We start from the raw sequence: 19,664 nt of genomic DNA on the forward strand, positions 1-19,664 counted from the left end.
AGGGTACGTGCAGGAGGCAGCAGATTGATAATTCTCTCTCATCATTGATGTTCCTATCTCTATCCCACTCCCTTCCTCTCTCTGAAATCAATAAAACATTTTTTTAAATAAAGTAGTTAGCAAGTTCAAGGAAAGCCAACCTAATGTTCAAATACATAATTTCTCACTTGCAAAACGAGCCTCCATTGGTTTGTCGATTTTATTAGATCTTTTCAGGTATCAAGATTATAAATACGTAATTGGTTCATGACAACGATCAATGGTCTGGTAATCAAATTACCAAACCAATAATTTCAGTTTAAGCTATTAAAAGTAGTATGGTAGTGTCTAAAATATTTTTAAGAGATACGGCCATAGATAACCTGGATTCTCATATTAAACCACCAACCCTTCAAGTGCAAGGGAATAAAGGTGATAGAAAAGTATACTCACATTGGCAAGGTTGTTTTCCCCTTAAGATACAATAATGCTAAAGGAAAACAGAGATTGTTTATTACAGAGATTGTGTATGTGCATGTGTCCAGATGTGGAAAGTTAGAGACTTGTAGATCCATTTTAAATAAAGCAGAAAGAGTTGTGCTATGTGTATAAAATTACCAGGCAGTTTTTAAAATCTGGATTAAAGATTATGGAATCTCATTATCTGGAATGCTTTTGAAAGAAAGGTTAAGTCATATCTCGTTTGTGATTAAGTCAACCTCACTCAAAAGTTGAGATAATTAGTTTCTTCTTTTTAATTATCCAGTTAGAATACAATGTTGATAGTGCCATTCTGAGACACACTGAATATAAGTAGATAGTCATTGTTCCAATATTGAAAAGTAAAAATAAGATAGCATTAAATGTTTGGCATATTAAATCTTATAATGTTATAACCTGCTGACATGAGATACAATCAGATAAAATAAATACGAGGGACTTGAGTTGGGGGAGAAAATTATATATTCTGTGCTAAATTATGTGACATAAATTAAGATGAAGCTCTTCTATAGCAAATGGACAAAGGGTCTTTTGAATCTTTTTTAAAAAAGGACCTTAAACACTAATTTTAAAATAATATAAAAGTTCTGATATGTGATGTCTATAGCAAAATAGTTGGTTAATTTTTTCGCCAAAGTTGGGAAAGCTATGTTCTCTAATTACCAAATATATTTCAAGTGAAGCTCTGAATCTCAACTAGCTTCAGCACAAACACTTCTTGTTTGCCTTGCTGAGCAACAATTTGTGTAATAGGCGAGTCATCCTTCTATGAGAATATGGCACCTGAGAATATAAGCTTCTCAACTCATATACTCTAACAGGTTTAGGACGCTTCTTTTGCTTTCTTCTGGGGCGTTTTTTATTACCATTCCTCTTAGTTTCTGCAATGCTGGAAGAATCCTGCACACATTGCTTGGGAGAAGAGCTCTTGACAGCACTGAACTGCTTTTCGGCATCAGCTGATGGAACCGAGTTTGAAAGCATTTTGGCTGGTCTCTTCGCCTTCTTTAACCTACTGAGAGCAGATTTTGTCTTTTTAAGATGCATTCCAAAAAAAGCCCTCCTGGACTGATACTTGCGACGCAAAAAAACAGAGTATTTTGAAATATACTTTCTAATTATATCATTTAGTTTGGTAGGAATCCAAGTTGACTGTTTTTCTGGTGTGATTCTGGTTATTTCCTGAACAACAACTGGTCTGTACACCTTTTTGGGTAAACCTGGCTTCTTCTTAGTTGTCACCTTCCTTCTCTGAACTTTCTTTTTACTTTTTAAGTACTTATTTCTCACTGATTTTTGTGAGATTTTGGCAGCATCACCTTTTAAGAGAGTTAACTGGAAATTCCTCTCTTTCGGAACTTCACTAGATTTCAAGATCTCTGATTTTGCCAGAAATACGGAAGACCCATTGGCCCCCTGGTCAGATGTTAATTCATGTCTTACTGACACTGTTATAAAAGGTGATGAAGTAGAGCTTTGTACATGAGCATTGTCATCTCCTTCACTGGAGGTTAGGTCACTAAAGCGAATTTGAATCCAGTCATCATTCCTGTCAGACTCTGGTATTTCTGTGTTCAGAGGAGGATTAATTACAGTTTGTTTATTCAATGGGTCATAACAATCAAAGGAACTCAGTTTATATTTGTACTGGATGTTAATGTCCTGATTGTTTTTATCATTCTGCTGGCTAATTTCAGAGACGTTGAAGGATTCACCTTCATTCAGCTTAACATTTGAAGAAACAACATAGACTAAGGCATTGGGGTGCAAAGGCTTCAAAATGTTAGTATATGATTCAAGAAATTCAAATCTTCCAATCTGGATTTTCTTTTTTGGTCTCCTGTCGTTGGGTAAAAGTAAACGCTTCAGTGACGGCGAGTATGTCTCATGTTCACTTACTCTTTTTGTCACTATGTAACTCATGAGACTGGTTTGAGCTCCACTGCTGACTTTTACAGTCTGGCATCTAGAAGTCACTCGCCAGGTTTGTTCATAAGGCATCTTTTCTATAGGGTCATGGCTAGGTTTATCTAAGGCTACTGAAAAGTCATCAACATTATAATCACATTCTAACAGAACTTCAATGAATGCAGTGTCATTTAGGTCTGATGAGACAATCTTTCTTTCTTCAGTCGAATATTTTTTTTTTACTTTCCTGGGTTCAGAGTCATCATCAAAGTAACAGTGGAAACGACCTTCCTTAAATTCCCTCACAAGAGTGTTAATTTTTATGTCATCTTCTATCATGATTTGAGACCATGTTTTCCCCACAAATGAAGGAGGGACATGAGGCAAGGCTTCAAGAACTGGTTCATCAGCCTTATCTTCCAAAACCAACTTTGCTTTTTTTGATCTCCTTCCAGAATCACCCTTAGAACCAGAGCTTGAATAGGAATCACGCTTCATTTCTTTCAGGCTAAAAGACATCTTCTTCACACCTTTTTGAGTCCGGTCATTGTCAGACTGAAAAGAGCGATCACACTGAATATTCACCCCAGAAACACAAGCTTTAGAGTCCTTATTTTTTACATCTGTACGTTTTAACTTTAACTTCAGCTTCAAACGGTTATCTCCATTAGCCATTTGAAGGTCTGCTGACTCAGGCGAGGCATTACGGCCCTTTGCAGAAACACTGCGTCGACCACGCTTGCCTCTCTGGCCTTTCTGATCTTTCTGCGTGTTGTCTTCTTTGTTAGCTTTCCGCTGTTGACGAGTCTTTGGCTGAGAAGTCTCTTCCCAATTACATTTTCTTTTAGGACTAGTAGATTTACCTCTCCTGCCTCTTGGGTTACTTTTTTTTGCCCTTTTTTTATCAGGCCCTGGTGGTTGGTGAGTCTTGGACTGGCGAGAGGCATCCTTTTGAACATTTATTTCAGAACCATAAGGCTCACAGGCTGACTCTTCCAGAATGATATAGTCTTTCTTCTGGTTTACTACTTTGAAAGTCTTTCTGGATTGGTTTGACTCTGATTGAGGAGAGCCTTCACAAACATATCCTAGTTCTGAATCACAACAGTCACAGCATGCACCTTCTAGATCAAAACTTTTTGCATTTATACCGGCAATGCCTTCGACAGTCACTTGAGGTGAGTCAATCACTGGCTGACAGGAGGCATCAGAATCAGCAATCACTTCACAATCACTATCACCGGTCACCAGGTCCACCAACAGCATCTTTGGAGGATCTGCTTCTTTGACTGACACCTGAAATTCATCCACTATTATTTGAAGAGGGACATCAGAATCAGACATTATTTCAGAATCACTAGTCTTTTCTTCCATGCCAAGATGCGATGTCTTCTGAAGGTTCATTTCTTTGCAAACCATTTGAGGTTGGTCGACTTCTAACTGCAGATGAATACCAGAATCACATTTTATTCCAGAAATGCTCGGTTCACAGTGCTGATTTTCTAAGTCATTATGATCCTTTTCCAAGTTTATCTCTTTGACAGCCACAGGACATTGACCAACCACTAACTGAACAGGAGCATCAGAGTCACAACTTATTTGATAACCAGATAGTTTATAGGTATCTCCCAGGTAAATATGGCCTTCCTTCCAAAGACTTACTTTACCAGCTTTTTCAAGCTGGTCAGCCACAGACTGAAGAGGATCGTCACAAGTAAAACTTATTTCAGGACCACCAGAATCATTGCTCTTATCGTCCAAATTGGCATGTTCCTCTTCCAAAAAGTGTGGTTGCTCAACTGCTGGTTGAAAATGGACATTTGAAACATAAATCATTGCAGAATCCTTGGGATCATAGCCCTTGTCATGCAGACAAGCATGTCCCTCCCTCAGAAGATTTATTTCTGCAGTAGCCTCTTGAATTTCATTAGCCACAGAATGAACATGTTCATTAGAGTCAAAATTTAGTGTAGAATCACTGGGTTTGACAATCTTACCTTCCATGTCTACAGGCTTCTTCCAACGGTTAATCTCCTTAATAATTTCCTCAGTTTGGCCCGCCACTGACTGAAAACGAACATTAGAATCATACATAATTGCAAAACCATCAGATTTATCCGTTGTCTCTTCCACATCCTCATCCTTCCACAGGCTTATTTCTTTAACAGTTTCTCTAACCTGCTCAGCCACTGACTGAAGAGGGTCATCAGAGTCAAAACTTATTTCAGAACCACAGGATTTACGGTGTTTATCTTCTAGCTCAATATGCTCTTTCTCCAAAATAGTTATTTGAGATTGATCAACTGTTGACTGAGCCAAGTAATCAGAATCCAAGCTCATGTCAGAACCACTATATTGGCTGTTATTATCTTCCAAGTATACATGACCTTCATTCTCAAGGTTTATTTGTTTAATAGCTGCTTCAGGTTGATCAGGCACAGACTGAGGAGAAATATCAGAATCCTGTATTAATTTAGACTCACTAGGTTTATCGACTTTATTTTCTATGTCAATATCCTTTACCTCCCACAGGTTTGTTTTTTGAATCACGTTCTGAAATTGTGCAGTCAATGGCTGAAGAGGGTCATTAGACCCCAATTTTACTTTACAATCGCTAGATCTGCTGCTTGTGTTCTCCAGATCAACATGTTTTTTCTTCAAAAGGGCTAGCTGAGATTTCTCAATGACTGATGGACGAGGGGGACCAATATCCAAATTTATATCAAAACCTCTAGATTTAGTACTTTCAACTTCTGGGTCAACATGGTCCTCCCTCAAAACAGCTAGCTGAGGTTTTGCAGTCATCAAATGAGGAAGGACATTTATTTCAGAGCCACTATATTTATCACTCTTGTTTTTTAAAACATATTCATCTTTCTGATCATTTTTTTCTTTAACAACTATTTGAGGTTCAGTCACTGAATAATGAGAGACATCAGAATCTAAATTTATTTCAGAACTGCTAAAGGCAGCATGCTTTTCTTTTTGAAGCAACATTTGTTTAAGAACTACATCAGTTCTTTGAATAACTGACTGAAGGGGGATACCAAAATCCAATCTTGCTTCAGAAACATTTAATTCATTACCCTTGTCTTTTATTTGTTCTTCTTTTGGATTGTTTATTTCTTTCACAGCTCCGTCAAGATGATGGGTCACTGAATGAGAAATAGAAGATTTCAAACTGTTTTCAGGAACATCAGGCCCATTACCCTTATTTTCCAGCTGTACATACTCATCTTTCTGGAGGTTTACTTCTTCACTGGGGTTTTCAGAATGTCCAATTGTTGAGTGATAATTCAAACTTAATCCAGAAACACTAGGCTCAATGTGCATCGGTTCTTCTTCTTGAAGTTTCAGTCTTTTAGCAAGAACTCCAGGAGAATTTGTCACTGAAAGAGGAGGGACATAAAAATCCAAACTTATTTTAGAACCACTGGGTTCATCATTCTTCCTTCCTAAGTGTTTATAGTCTTCTTTCTGATTAATTACTTCTTTAACACCTACTTCAGATTGATCAGTCTCTGAAGGAAGAGGTACATTGGAATCAAAAGCCATTTCAGAACCACAAAATTCATTATTCTTATTTACCTGATCAACAGGTTCCTCCTCAGCTACTTGAGGTTGGTCAACTACTGGGCAAGGATGAATATCAGAATTAAAAGTCATTTCAGAACTATTTGACCCACAGCTCTCATCTTCCATGTTAATGTCCTTTTTCCTTATTTCTTCGCCATTCAGCTCAGAATGCTCAGTAACTGACAGAAGAGGATGGTCAGAATCAAAAGTGAACTCAGAGCTAGAGCATCCATAGCTCTTAACTTCCACATCAACATTTAACTCTTTCATATTTATGTCGCCCAGAGCTCCGGGAGGTTGTTCATTAGTGGACTGTTGAAGAGAAGCATGAGAATTAACACTTAGGTCAGAAACACTAGAGTTAGCACTCTTATTCTGCAGGTCAATAGCTGCTTCTTGAGGGTTTACTTCCTGAACTGCTACTTGAGGTTGGGCAGCCACTAATTGAGCATCAGTGTGGAGATTCATTTCAGGACTGTAATATTCACAGTTCATATCTGTAAGGTCATTGTTCTCTTTCGGAAGATTGTTTTCTTCAGCAGCCCTCTGAGGTTCATCAGTCACTGCCTCGAGAGAGGTATCACAGTCAAGATGTGCTTGAGCACTACTGGATTTGTTGTCATCTTTCAGGTAGACAGGCCCCTCCTTTAGGGTTCCTTCTTTGACAGTCGGTTGGGGATGGACAATTACTGACTGAAGAGAAACATCACAACCAACACTTGTTTCAGAACAACTCGATCCATAGTTCATATCAACCAAGCCAGTGTACACCTTCTCCTGAGGTTCTGTTTCAGTGACAGCCACTGGGAGTTCCTCAATCACTGACTGAAGTGGTACAACAGAACCAGCACTTATGTCAGAGCTACCAGATCCATAATTGTTATCTAAGTCCATGGGTGCCTCCTGAGGAAGGTCTACTTCTTCTGCAGGCTGTTGGGCGTCGTCATCAGTTGGCTGAACTGAGGTGTCACCATCAAAATTCATCTCAGAATCACTGGAGTCGTAGCTTTCATCAACCAGGCGAACATGCACTGCCTTCTGAACACTAGTGCCTTTAACAATTACTTGGATTCGGTTGGTAGCCAACTGCAGAGGGCCATCGTGAACAGAACTTATTTCAGAAACACAAGATTCATTGCTGTTCTGCTGCAAATCATCACGCACTTCCTCGGAAAGGTTTGTTTCTTGGGCAGTCACTTTCGGTTGGTCAGTCACTGAATAAAAAGAGGAACTGCAATCAAAACTCATCTCAGAAGCTCTTGATTCATAGGTCTTGTCTTCTTGGTCAATTTGCCCCTCGCTGCAAAGATCTTGTACAGCCACTTCAGGTTGATCAGACACTGACTGAGAGCCACAAGCAAAGTCCATTTTAGTAATCACTGAGCATTTCTGTTCCACAGAGGCTGGCTTGTTAAAAACCACCTGCTTTTTGTCTTGGGTACGATCCATATTAGGAAAGGATTTCTCATGGTGCTTTGGAATGGCACCTTCAAAGGTTCCTTTATTAGAAGGCATATCAGTTTTATTCTGATTGACTGTGGGGTTAACTGCTAATTTGGAAACTGACTCAACATTTAAGGAACCCTCAGCACCCATAGATGCACGTGATTGAAAGCCAGGTGACAGAGTTTTACCCCGAGATTTTACATCTTCCTGTATAACTGATTTATCTGGATTTATACATACAGATTTTCTATTTGACTCTTTAGGTTTCGGATTTAAACGTGAAGAATTTTCTAGACTGGTTGAGGGCATAGGATTTCTAGAGCCCCCGTCTCCCTGTTCAAGGGATCTGTCAACTTTGTTTGGGTCACATTTGTTAACCGAATCCAAACTGGCTGCTACTGGTAACCTAGCAGTACTAGTTATAACTGGTCGAGCATTAGAACTCTCGGGCAAAGGACGAGCAGGAGCAGTGGAAATCACTGAGGGACCTAGTGGGTTTTTCCCAGTATTTGTAGCTTGACCAACACCTACTGGATTAAATTCTTTCAGGCCACTCCCAATTTTATAAACAAACTCCAAGGGCTTCTGCCGCCCCTTCTCCAATTTTTGAATAACTGATGGCCGAATTGGAACACCCTGCATACATTCCTGTGATACACTCGGTCTAGAATGCAACTCTCCAGTAGGTTCAGAATTGTGGGTGGGTATCTCTCCTCTGGCTCCAGGAGCATCATCAGCCATTTCTTCAGAAGCAGAGTCATCCATGAGAACCACTTCAGCAGCTGCGTCATCTCCAGCAGGTGCATTATTCCCAGCAGGCGGGGCGTTATTCTCATTTGGTCCTGATCTAAAAAGAAAAGGGGAAAATCGTAAAAATTTTTAATATCTGTTTAAAATGTTTAAAATAAGGACACAATGGTATTTTCTTTTTATCCTAGGCGAGATTCTTAGAGGACAAATAATTGAGCTAATCACACCAGGCTGTATAATGCATTTCAGTGAGGTAATGAGTGCAGCTGGAAGTAGCTCCACCAATTGCTACTTAATAAACACAAATGGCTCCTAAACATACGAAAAATGCAAAGCCATGCCTCATTTTTTGGTTATCAGAGCAGCAAATAGCATAAAGTTTAACACAAGTTACTTAACCTTTTAGGCTTTAGGCCTCCCCTTCCCCCCAAAAAGGAGATAATACTATTTCCCTCATTAGATTGTTTTGAAAAGTAAACTAGTTGTTACATGTAAAGAACATTTTTTTAAATACTGGAAAATAGTAATCATTCATAGGTATTAACTATTATTATTTTAACACATTGTTTGGGTAAAGGTGCAATAACAGGCACTTTAACACACTACTGGTAGGAATATAGATGAGTTTATATGAAGAAAAATTTTGTAATGCCTATTAAAATTAAAAATGCCAGGAAGAGTCTAAAGAGATATAACAAGCTAATGCAATCTGATTATCCTGGATGGGATCCTGAACCAAAAAAAAAAAGACATTAGGTGAAAACTAGGGAAACCTTAATAAATTACAGAATTCAGTTAATATATTACATTGGTTCATTAACTGTAACAAGTGTACCACACTAATGTAAGATGTTATTAATAGGGAAACTGGGTGAGGGGGTATATAAAAACTCTCTGCACTATCTTAATTTTTCTGTAAATCTAAAACTACCTAAAAATATAGTCTATTGAAAAATAATAAAAATTTTAAATATATTAACACTTAAAAATACCTTTATTACATATTTTTAAATTTGAGAGATGCCACAATTGCTTAAGAGAATATGCATACATATAAAAAATATATTATCGCAATTAGTATCAAGATAGTGCTTTGGTATTGTAAAATAAAAATGTTAACACTGGCATCAAAAATAATATCATGAAGAGCCAAAAATTGCCATAATTTTTCATACTTCTGAACTCTAATCAATAAAATTGCAGTACAATAACCACTCTACCCTAGTTTTTCAGAACCCTAGTGGAGTATCTCCATTTGTCTTAAACACTATCACAAAATGCTCAAAATAAAATCAATTTTTGCATCATTTGGCTAAGAAAAGAAAGGAAGAAAAAGACACGCAGAATCATGAAATCCATCAAGATGGCAATGTGCAAAGGGGAGTTACTAGATACCATTTCACATTATATTCCCTGATTCAAAGATGCACTTTAAGAAGGGCTGAATGTTAACGCAAATATCTACTGTAACACATAATAACAACTATGTACTAATATTATTCCACTCAGTTACTTTACCTGCTTTCTTGATAATGATAGGGGTGGTGCAGCAGGACATCCTGCAAGAAACGTTCCATCAAACTACTACTGGGGACCTCAGCATCTCGTTCTCCTGCTCCTGATCCTGCTCCTCCTGATCCTCCTGGTCCTCCTTGTCCTGCTGGTCCTCCTTGTCCTGCTGGTCCTTGTCCTGCTGGTCCTCCTTGTCCTGCTGGTCCTCCCTGTCCTGCTGGTCCTCCTTGTCCTCCTTGTCCTCCTTGTCCTCCTGCTCCTCCTGCTCCTCCTGCTCCTCCTCCACCACCACCACTACCACCACCCATCCGTTCTCTATTCTGTGCGGTCATGAATCTGTGTTCCGGACTGTTCACATGCTGTACAGAAGAAAGAAACTGAGTATTTTTAAATGGGTCATATTCGGCAGAGAGAGTTTCACAAAATGGATTCATTTACAAATACACTCCTGATAGGCGTATACGTTGCAATACCCTTTCTATAAAGCAATTCTAAAATATACATCTAAAATCCGTAAGATTACCTTTCTCTTAGATATAATAATTACATCTGTCTAAGTCTCTCCTAAGAGAATATTCTTAAATGTGGGCGATTTGTGCAAAAAATGATGCTTAATCACAGCATAACAAGCATCTCTTCTTTAAGATTTTTTTGTATCGATTTTCAGAGAGAAAAGGAGAGGGGGAGAGACATCTATGTGAGAGTGAAACATCAATTGGCTGCCTCCTGCATGCCCTGTACCAGGAATCAAACCCACAACTTCTTTGTGCTCGGGATGATGCCAACCAACTGAGCCACCCGAGCCAGGGTGTAAATATCTTTTTTAAATCTCATTTTCTGTGTGGTGTTTGTATGTAAAAGTACAGTATCTTTTTATGTCAGCCCAACAAGTTTTTAAACTCACTTATCAATACTAACAGTTTATCTAGATAACTTTAGAATTTTCTATTCCACAATCACATTGTGTACGAATAAGAATAGTTTTATTTATTCTTATCTAATCTTTATCATTGTAATTCTTTTTCTTATTTATCTGACTAGGGCCTCTGGTAAAATATTGCATACAGTTTAACTCAAGCACCAAATCTATATTTTCCGCAATATATTTGGATCTAATCTTTGTTTTTATTTTTAAATCTATTTTTATTATTCTTGCTAATACAATGTCCCTATTTTTCTTCTTTCTTGCTGTCTTGTGAACTATTTTTATTATTCCAATTTGTTCCTATTAACGTAGTTACAGATATACTAGTCCATTAGTGGGAACAGTATATAACAAGCAACCTGACCTATCAAAGTCTAAAATTATTTGTTACTTTTACTCTCTTCTTGAGCAATGCAACGTCCAATTAACTAAATTTACTTCCCTTCCAATTTATATGCCATTTCTGTTGATCCCATGTGACATTAATTGTTTAGATTGCCTACATATTTACACTTCCATTGCTCTTTATTCCTTCCCATATCTCTGAGCTTCCAACTGGAATTCTTTTCCTTACACCTGAAGAAATACTTTTGCTATTTCCTTTACTAAGGGTCTGCTAGACATAGTTTTTGTCTTTGTAAAATAAAACGTTTCTATTGCACCTCCTTTTAAATGATATACTTATTAACTATAGAATTCTAAGATAGTGTTATTTTTCTTTCTTTTCGTTTCTACTGTTTTTGTTTAATATTCAGCCACATCTGAGTTCCTTATTTCTTCACTGCCTTAATAGTTCTCCAAAGCCTTGAAATTTGAGCTTTCAAAGATAGGACAAATTATTTTTTGCTGTCATTAACACAGTCTTTTTAAATGTCCGTTTAGTGCAGGAATATCTAAATGTCTAAAAATTACTTTAAGCAAAAAAAAAAATTATACAAGAGCTTATTGCATAAAACGTGCTGTTAAAGATTTAATATATTTTATCATTATCAAAGGTTCAACAGATAATCTCCCAGTCAAGTGATGATATAATTTATGAGAGAAATATTAAAAAGAGCTTTGAGATTTATTATCTGCCTCCTCGTGTTTATAACCAGCATTAAAAAGTATTTCTTTTTTAAAAGGTGGAGGTGTGGAAATCACAATAATAAAAACTTTTCCTTAATATAAATTTAAGTGATTACTGTTAGATAATTAAACAAGGCAAATGCCACTAAACAGATTTTTTTCACGTTAAAAACCTGTGTTTGATATATAAGATGCAAGTTTAGCACTAGCAGAACCAGAACTTGATTATACTACAACTTTACCTATGACATGATTCCTTTATGAACATAAATGCAAAAATCCTCAACAGAATACTTACTAGCAAACCAACCCAGCAACACATACAAAGCATTATACACCATGATCAAGTGTAATTTTTCCCCAGGAATGCAAAATTGGTTTAAAATCTGAAACTCAATCAATTGTAATTGCTATAATAGACTGAATTCTGTTCCCGCCAAATTTATATGTTGAAGTTCTAACTGCCAAAATGACTCTGTTTGGAGACAAGGCTTTTAGGAGCTAATTAAATCACATCATCTAGAAACATTAACTCAAAGTGAATCAAAGATCTAGATGTAAAAACTAAAACTTTAAGACTCAAAGAAAAACACAGGCATAAATCTTCATGACCTTGGATCAGGCAATCCTTATGAGACCCATAACACATGCAACAAAAGAAAAACAAAGTTCAACTACTGTAAAATGTAAAACTTTTGTTCATCAAAGCATAAAACTAAAAGTCCTTACCTTATTTTACAACGTCTTACAGAATCTAATTCTCTGAATTCGTTGCCTATCACTCAACCCTCTCCCACCTCACGCTCTCCCTCTACTGCAGTCACAATGACCACTTGGCTTTTAGGTTAGCATGCCAACCATCCATCTGTCTCAGGGTCTCTGCCCTTGCTCTCTGTTCTCTCTACCTAGAAATTCTTCCCCCAGAGGTAAGCGAGCCTGGCTCCTACACTTCATTCAAATCCCAACTAATGTTATTTCCTGAACCTCAGCTAGCCAGCCACCGTACCTAATATTATACTCCCTCCCTCATTTTATTTCCCTCGTAACATTTATCACAATCTGACATAGGTATTAAGTTTATATATCTATTTTCTGTTTGATTGTACCATAATATAACTTTCATAAATAAAAGGACCTGGTTTTGTTCATGGTCATACCCCTAGAACCTTAAACAGTGTCTGTCAATGAGAAGGTTGTTATTATGATCTGTTTAATGAATGAATTTTTTTAAATGACTAGAATGTGAAAGAAGAGGTAGTCACTCATAAGTCCTTTGAGGTGTAATAACCATATTAACAGGGTCCTCTCACCTCGTCCAGATCGGTATAGCGCAGGAGGCAATAGCTGCAATATCCGTATCTGTTCGGCATGTTGAATAATCAAAGTCAAAAGGTATTGTCGTTGAATATTCAAAGACTGGGGAAAAAATGGCAAAAATCACAATTCCTTACTATCACAAGGAAAATAGCTATGATTAATATCAGAGAACAGAATTTCGTTCTTGAAACCTAACCACTCTTTTTTCTCATAATTATGAAAATAGATAAGGCTTGTTCCCATGAGCTACGGGATCAATCAGTGAATCTAAAGTAAAGATGATAGCATTAGGACTGATACAGTATTGAAGAATACCATACTCAATTTTAAAGACAAATTACTATTTCTAAGTTGTTACTATCATATATTTTCTATACAATAATGAGGCTCATGAATTTTCCCATTATGTTTCTATACAAAATCCCAGGTTACTTAAATTGCCAATGTCATATATAACATCTAATTCTCTGTCATGAGAGGAAAGATCACACTTGGATTTTCTGTTTAGTCCAGAAAGAGGCAGGTTTTGAAATAATTTACCCAACAAAGTTGCTGAAAATAAAAATAACAACAAATTTAACCTCTGAAATGCAAGACATTTCTCTGACAATTACATAAACCAAATGAGGAATTTTTTTCCAAGTGGTGTAATGAGATTTCTCTACAAATATTTTCCAAGTTTCTACCCCTTAAAACTATAATCCTTTAAACATTACATACTGCAGTGATTTCTAAATGAGAATGAATATCAAAATCATCCCCAAAAATTTTGATTTAGCAGAACTGAGACAATCTAGAATTTAGAATTTTTTAAATTCCCAGGTAATTTTTATCCACATCCAATTCACTCACTGACACAAAGTATATATAGCTTATGATTATTTGAGTAACAAATTCAATACAGTTTTTGCTGTTTTCTTAAAGTTAAAATAAAACTGTAAGAAATAATTTTATCACATTTTAAATTCTAATTATTGTAAACACTGTAGGTTGGGAAATATATAACAAAATGATCCTATAGCATTATGAATATTTCTGACAAGAAGGGTGGCTCTGCAACAGAAAAAGTTGACTCATTAAAATCAATGTTTAAAAATTATTTCAGTCTTAAAACCAGTAAAACGAGAACAGAAAATAGCTTCATTAAGTAAAATTCTGTAACATTCACTTACCTATTAGTTTTTATTATGAGAAACTGACTTTTCTACTTCCCACACTTATGTGGAAAGTGAATCAATTAAACCAGCCTCTGAAATAAAGAATATATAAGAAATGACTTACTTGTAATTTAGTCTTATTTCCATTAATTTACTTCATTTGTAATCTGAAGCAACAAAATGAATCAAGCTTTAAATTGTATTTATAGATATGAAAATTTTCAGGTTGAGAGAACCCTAGAGCTTAAACCTAAACGTTGAAAATCATTATATAAAAAACTTTTTAGTGCTTTCTTAATGAAAACATTCATTGAATGAAAGGCAAAGTGAAAGCATGAACCTAATATCACAAATACACACACACAAAATCGAAATACTTCAAATATTTTTAAAATCTTTAACCTTTATGTCCTTCAACTCCCGTTGCAGTATTACCTGCCATTTCCATCATCTTCAGTGTCATATACATGCTACAATGACAATGAGCTACAATGAATCAGAAGCACCTGTCGGCATTTTTTAAAACTCACATGCTAGGACTCACCTGAAAAACTTACTGAATCAAAATCCGCTGAAGAGACAAGCCCATGCACATTCCACATATTTTTTTAAAATATTTTTTTATTGATTTCAGAGAGGAAAGAAGGAGAGATAGAAACATCAATAATGAGAGAGAATCATTGATCAGCTGCCTCCTGCACTCCCCACACTGGGGATGGAGCCTGCAACCCGCAACCCGGGCAAGTGCCCTGACAGGGGAATTGAATCATTAAGTCCTGGTTCATAGGTCCACGCTCAGCCACACTGGCCCAGGCAATTCCACATATTAAAAATGCTCCCGGGTGAGTCTGATATAGGTTGAACCAATAATATGTCATTCCTTTATGTACTAATAAAATTCTTACTTAAAAGGATCATTTCTTTGGGGTCTGGGATTATATTGCATTGCATGACTAACTAGGTCTTTTTATACAATCTCTGAATTCTACTGGTACCTGGTATTTTTAAGAAGTAGCAAGTCATTTACCTTCAGCAGAAAAGGGCAGGTATTTCATCAGCTGTATTAGTCCCAGCAAACATCTGTAAATTAAAATAATTTTTTTGAAAAAGGTAAGCTCCGTAAATGTCTAACACTTGCCAAATAAACACCTCCAAGTTACATTTGTTTGAAAAGAGACATAATTAAGTTTCCAAAAATAAGAAGAGAAAAAATATTAACTCTTGAACACCCTACATGACCGCCTAAAATGCTCTAGAACAGAGTAACTGTGATGGTCCATATAATCCCCATCAAATACATCAAATCTCTGGGGTTTGAGAATAGCAGCTGGAGGAGAATGTAAGGCAAAACTGTGCCTCTAAGGTTAAGAACAAAGATACCATCAAACTCCAAATAAGCTCCATAAGAAACTTTTAAAAGAAATATTTATGTGAAATTAAGTTTAGGTTCTGAACTCACCACCCCACTCTTAGTTCCTGTGTTAATTTTTATGAAAGATACTGTCAATTCTTTACCATCTATATCTATTGACAACTCAGCCAAATTATCAATTCTTTTTTTTTTCCACACTGTTGTAAGCAAAGTGCTGACTCTTATCCAGGATTACTGGTGAACACAGTATGCCGCTGCTTTGACTCAAAAGAGCTGGTGACAGCGCTGTATATTCAAAGAATAGATATTCAGCACCTATGCTGTGTAAGGTGCCATGGTAGAAGCTTTAAGGGATAGAGAGAAATATAAGACAAGCTTTCTTGCCCTTAAGAAGTTTAAAATGGAATTAGGAAATTTACGCAAAAATACCAGGTGGTATCTGAGAAATGTGTAAGCACAGATAATAACTGCTGATTTGTTTTTAACAGGAGGGGCCAGGATGCATAGTAGATATGAGTGTTTTTCGTTTTGTTTTTTTAAACTGGAAATTGGAAAATGGGTAGAATTAGCTTACACAAAGGTCAGAAGAAGATATTCCAAGTAACAAAAAAGCAAAAGTACAGAAGCAAGAAAGCACAAGGTATATTTGGAGATATTGAGCTGACAAGTACAGATAGAGCTAAGGTTTCCTTTAAGAATTTAAGGGGCAATAAAGCAAGAAAAGTAGGTTGAGTTTTGACATGATAAGGTTTCAAAGTGGATTAAAGAATCTAGACCCTATCTTTAGGCTGTATGGAAATATTTTGGAAAGAAGCAAAAAAAATATATATATATATATCTACTCAAAGAGTGCTTTAAGAAAATTCTGGAACAATGGTTATTTCCTACTCAAAGGAGCTTTTCCAGGGTAAGGAATATAACTGTTACACTATTCAGCACCATTTCCTAGAATACTGGAGAAATTAATTTATACCCAAAATATTCAAGTTCAAAGAAACAGTATCCTTTAGAGCAAAAACTTAGTCTCATTATGCTTGCAAATTAGGAAAACACTCACAAATTTTTTCTTTAAAAATGACTTTTATTCATTTTTATTATGAAAGTAAAACGTACTTATTATAATGCAATTATATAGCTAAAGAAATAATGAGCATACAAATCAACCATAATCCCACTATCCACCATTAATTAACATTTGTCATATATTCTTCTTTGTTCTAAACGTGTTTTTATAAAAATTGAATGATACTATTTGGTCCATTCTATAGCCTCCTCTGTCACTTAACCCAGTGGTTGGCAAACTCATTAGTCAACAGAGCCAAATATCAACAGTACAAGGATTGAAATTTCTTTTGAGAGCCAATTTTTTTAAACTTAAACTATATAGGTAGGTACATTGTTATTAACTTAATTAGGGTACTCCTAAGGCTTAGGAAGAGCCACACTCAAGGAGCCAAAGAGCCGCATGTGGCTTGCAAGCCGCAGTTTGCCGACCACGGACTTAACCATATATGATAAGCACCTCTATATGTTCCAAAACAGAATTTTAATGATTGCATATTATTTATTTCATCTTATTAGTGTAAGAAGAAAGCCTTCTTATCTGCTAGAACCCAATAATTAGTGAACTTTTAAAAAACCGTATACACACATAATCTTACTATTTTATCTAACTTACAATATAGAAATGTATGTGTGTTTTATTTAAGGTCAAATCAGGCTTTTTTGTTTCACTGAGGGCTTTTAGTGCATAGGAGAGTGAGAGTTCCGAGTCATTTTTTTCCCCCATGCTTTCAAAAACCTCATCATAATAATTTACACTCAACAAGTTTCCATTTTGCTCCTCTAAAGCAGAACAAAAACTTAAAGACATACTCAAAACTGAGAGCACCATTATGAGTGTTTAGGAATTTGTGCAACCTTTTACAGTTGTCCTGCCCAATTAAGAATTTTTGCACAAGCGTTTTTTTATAGTCCAAAGCATTTAACTTATTTTTCATAAGTATAACTACTATAAAAATGACAATGCTTACACTCTTATTTCATTGGTGTATGTAATGTTTAAAACTGCCTAAAGCGACATGGGCGATGAACAGAGACTCTGGACTGTCTGAAAGGATTTCACAACTGTCTCAAAACCGACATAAAATTGCATTTATTTTTTTTCCAGATTATTTCTTGCACACCTGTTTTGTTGACATGAGTTCAGAGCTACAGTGTGTGTGTTTCTCGCGCTGACTTCGGTGTTGAAATAGAAGCTAACAAAATTCAGAATCCCTATGGGAAATATTTGTCAACAGTCTGACAAGAGAGACACCAATTTACTAGAAAAGACAAGAGAATAGCAATTGGTCTGTTGAATAAAATAATTTAATTACCTGTCTAGGAAAGGGGGCAGGATTGGGAAGCAAATACTATTTTTTAAAATCATAATTCATTGTCTCTTTCTTTACAACGTTAAACTGATTCGACTTCCCTTTTCTTTCTTTTTTTAATTATCCATTTTACGCTGGTTTAACTCTAGTGACAAGCATTATCCTGGACACCTCAATTCAGTCTTGTTAAAATAATAATAGCTAGCTTTTAGTGAGTACTTAATCTGACCCAGGGACTATGTCAACAGTTTCACAAGCATTATTTCATCTGAATATCAAATAGATTTATAAAATCTAGAAACTGAGGTTCAGAGAGAAGCGGTATTTTGTTCCAGGTCACACACTAATACCCAGTGCAGCAGGGATGTGACCCTAGGTCAATCTGAGCAGTCCCCGCTCCTAACCTCTTCGCTACTATAAAATGCTCCTTTCTCTGCATTTTCGGGAATGCTAATTGCTTGTTTTAATATTAAGTGAAAACAAATAATTAGGAATCTAATTTGCCTCAATAAACACTGTCACATATTCCAAAGAAAAGAGTAAAACTAATATTTAGCATAATTGCATCATTGCTCCCATTCTGAGATGAGCGCTGACAGTACCTTGGATTAGTGACTTTCAAAATTAAATATCGTGGCACAGGAAAGCAATACATTGTATATCACAACCCAGCAGGCACACATGCACGAAGGCGAAGGCGCGCGCGCGCGCACACACACACAAACACAGTTTGGCGAAAACAATACCTTCATGATGCGTAATGTAATGCATTCTGGTCTTTTCTATGCAATTTTGTTTGCCTTTTTTTTTTAAGTGCTCATTATGACTCACCAAATTAATTTCACAATTTACCAATGAATGGATTGAAAACTACAATTTGTAAGAAAAAAACACTGCCTCACATTAAGCAGAACAAACAGTATTTTATAAAAAATGGTTGTGACCCTTAATTCAGTTTATTGCCATCCAATATCTTGGCCATTATAGTGATGCTTTTCAAGTATTTAACGAGTGTCTTTACTAAGGCTGACGGTTGTTGGCCAAGGTGCAGGGGGAAAAAATCACTGCCTTTCACGCTTTGGGTCCAAATCAGTGCGCGCTGATAAGGCAGTGGAGGGGTGTTTACGCATCTATATAGAGAACATCTTCAATGTATTAAGTAGAAAAAGCAGATCACATTAGTACCCCTAATATGTAACAAATGAATATAATTAACGAAACCCCAATTAACAGTGACTCTCTTAAAGATGAGCTTGCTATGAGCTTTTTCAGTGTTGTTGTTTTTCCCTGATAATATCTATTTGCTGTAAATATATATATATACCTCTATTCTGGGGGTAAAAAAAAACGTTTTTGTTCCTTGAAAGCTAGTATCTCGTTACGCATTTCTTCCACGCGCTACCAGAATCATCGCGTCGGATAATGTTAGGAGCTGGAAAGGGCCTTTAGCCGCGCGTAATGACGACGGCGTAATTTGACCAGATTTACACAACTGTTGCACGGCGATAGTAAAATGATCGTTAACAAAAAAACTAACGTTTCCAAAATACATTCTAATCGCGGGAAGCTGGCAAAGACCGAAGTCTGGGGGCAGCTGGACACAGCGCAGGGCACACGGGGAAGGGGATTCGTAGACAGGTGGCTCCGGACCGACCGCGGTCCCACAGGTGCCCGTGCGAGTTCCCGCGGGTACAAAGCCCCAACTCCGACCTCGGCGGCCGCCCCTCTCCCGGTCCCCGCGCAAGGCTCGTCCGCGGACCCCTCCGATCACGGAACCC

At 36.7% G+C, this 19,664-nt stretch overlaps 1 protein-coding gene across 1 annotated transcript; it reads right to left on the reverse strand.

Annotated features, from left to right (window-relative positions):
- Positions 1–871: 871 nt before the first annotated feature.
- ZDBF2 (zinc finger, DBF-type containing 2) lies at positions 872–15,241 on the reverse strand. The gene is made up of 5 exons (XM_005874268.2): positions 15,167–15,241; positions 14,155–14,231; positions 12,976–13,081; positions 9,679–10,031; positions 872–8,257 (listed from the first exon to the last, which is right to left on the reverse strand). Exons 3-5 carry the CDS (start codon positions 13,033–13,035, stop codon positions 1,183–1,185), a joined length of 7,488 nt encoding a protein of 2,495 aa, XP_005874330.1. The 5' UTR covers positions 13,036–13,081; positions 14,155–14,231; positions 15,167–15,241; the 3' UTR covers positions 872–1,182.
- Between the last annotated feature and the right edge of the window lie 4,423 nt (positions 15,242–19,664).

This window comes from Myotis brandtii, unplaced genomic scaffold (genome assembly GCF_000412655.1).
Source record: "Myotis brandtii unplaced genomic scaffold, ASM41265v1 scaffold43, whole genome shotgun sequence".
In the NCBI taxonomy this organism is placed as follows: Eukaryota; Metazoa; Chordata; class Mammalia; order Chiroptera; family Vespertilionidae; genus Myotis; species Myotis brandtii.

What these genes read in the sequence shown, in the direction of transcription:
- ZDBF2 (XM_005874268.2), bottom strand. Translation starts at nt 13,035, where the DNA reads ATGCCGAACAGATACGGATATTGCAGCTATTGCCTCCTGCGCTATACC. An exon ending in GCTATACCGATCTGGACGAG is followed by an intron (nt 10,032 to 12,975) that starts GTGAGAGGACCC and finishes TCTTCTGTACAG; the next exon opens with CATGTGAACAGTCCGGAACA. An exon ending in TATCATTATCAAGAAAGCAG is followed by an intron (nt 8,258 to 9,678) that starts GTAAAGTAACTG and finishes TTTTCTTTTTAG; the next exon opens with ATCAGGACCAAATGAGAATA.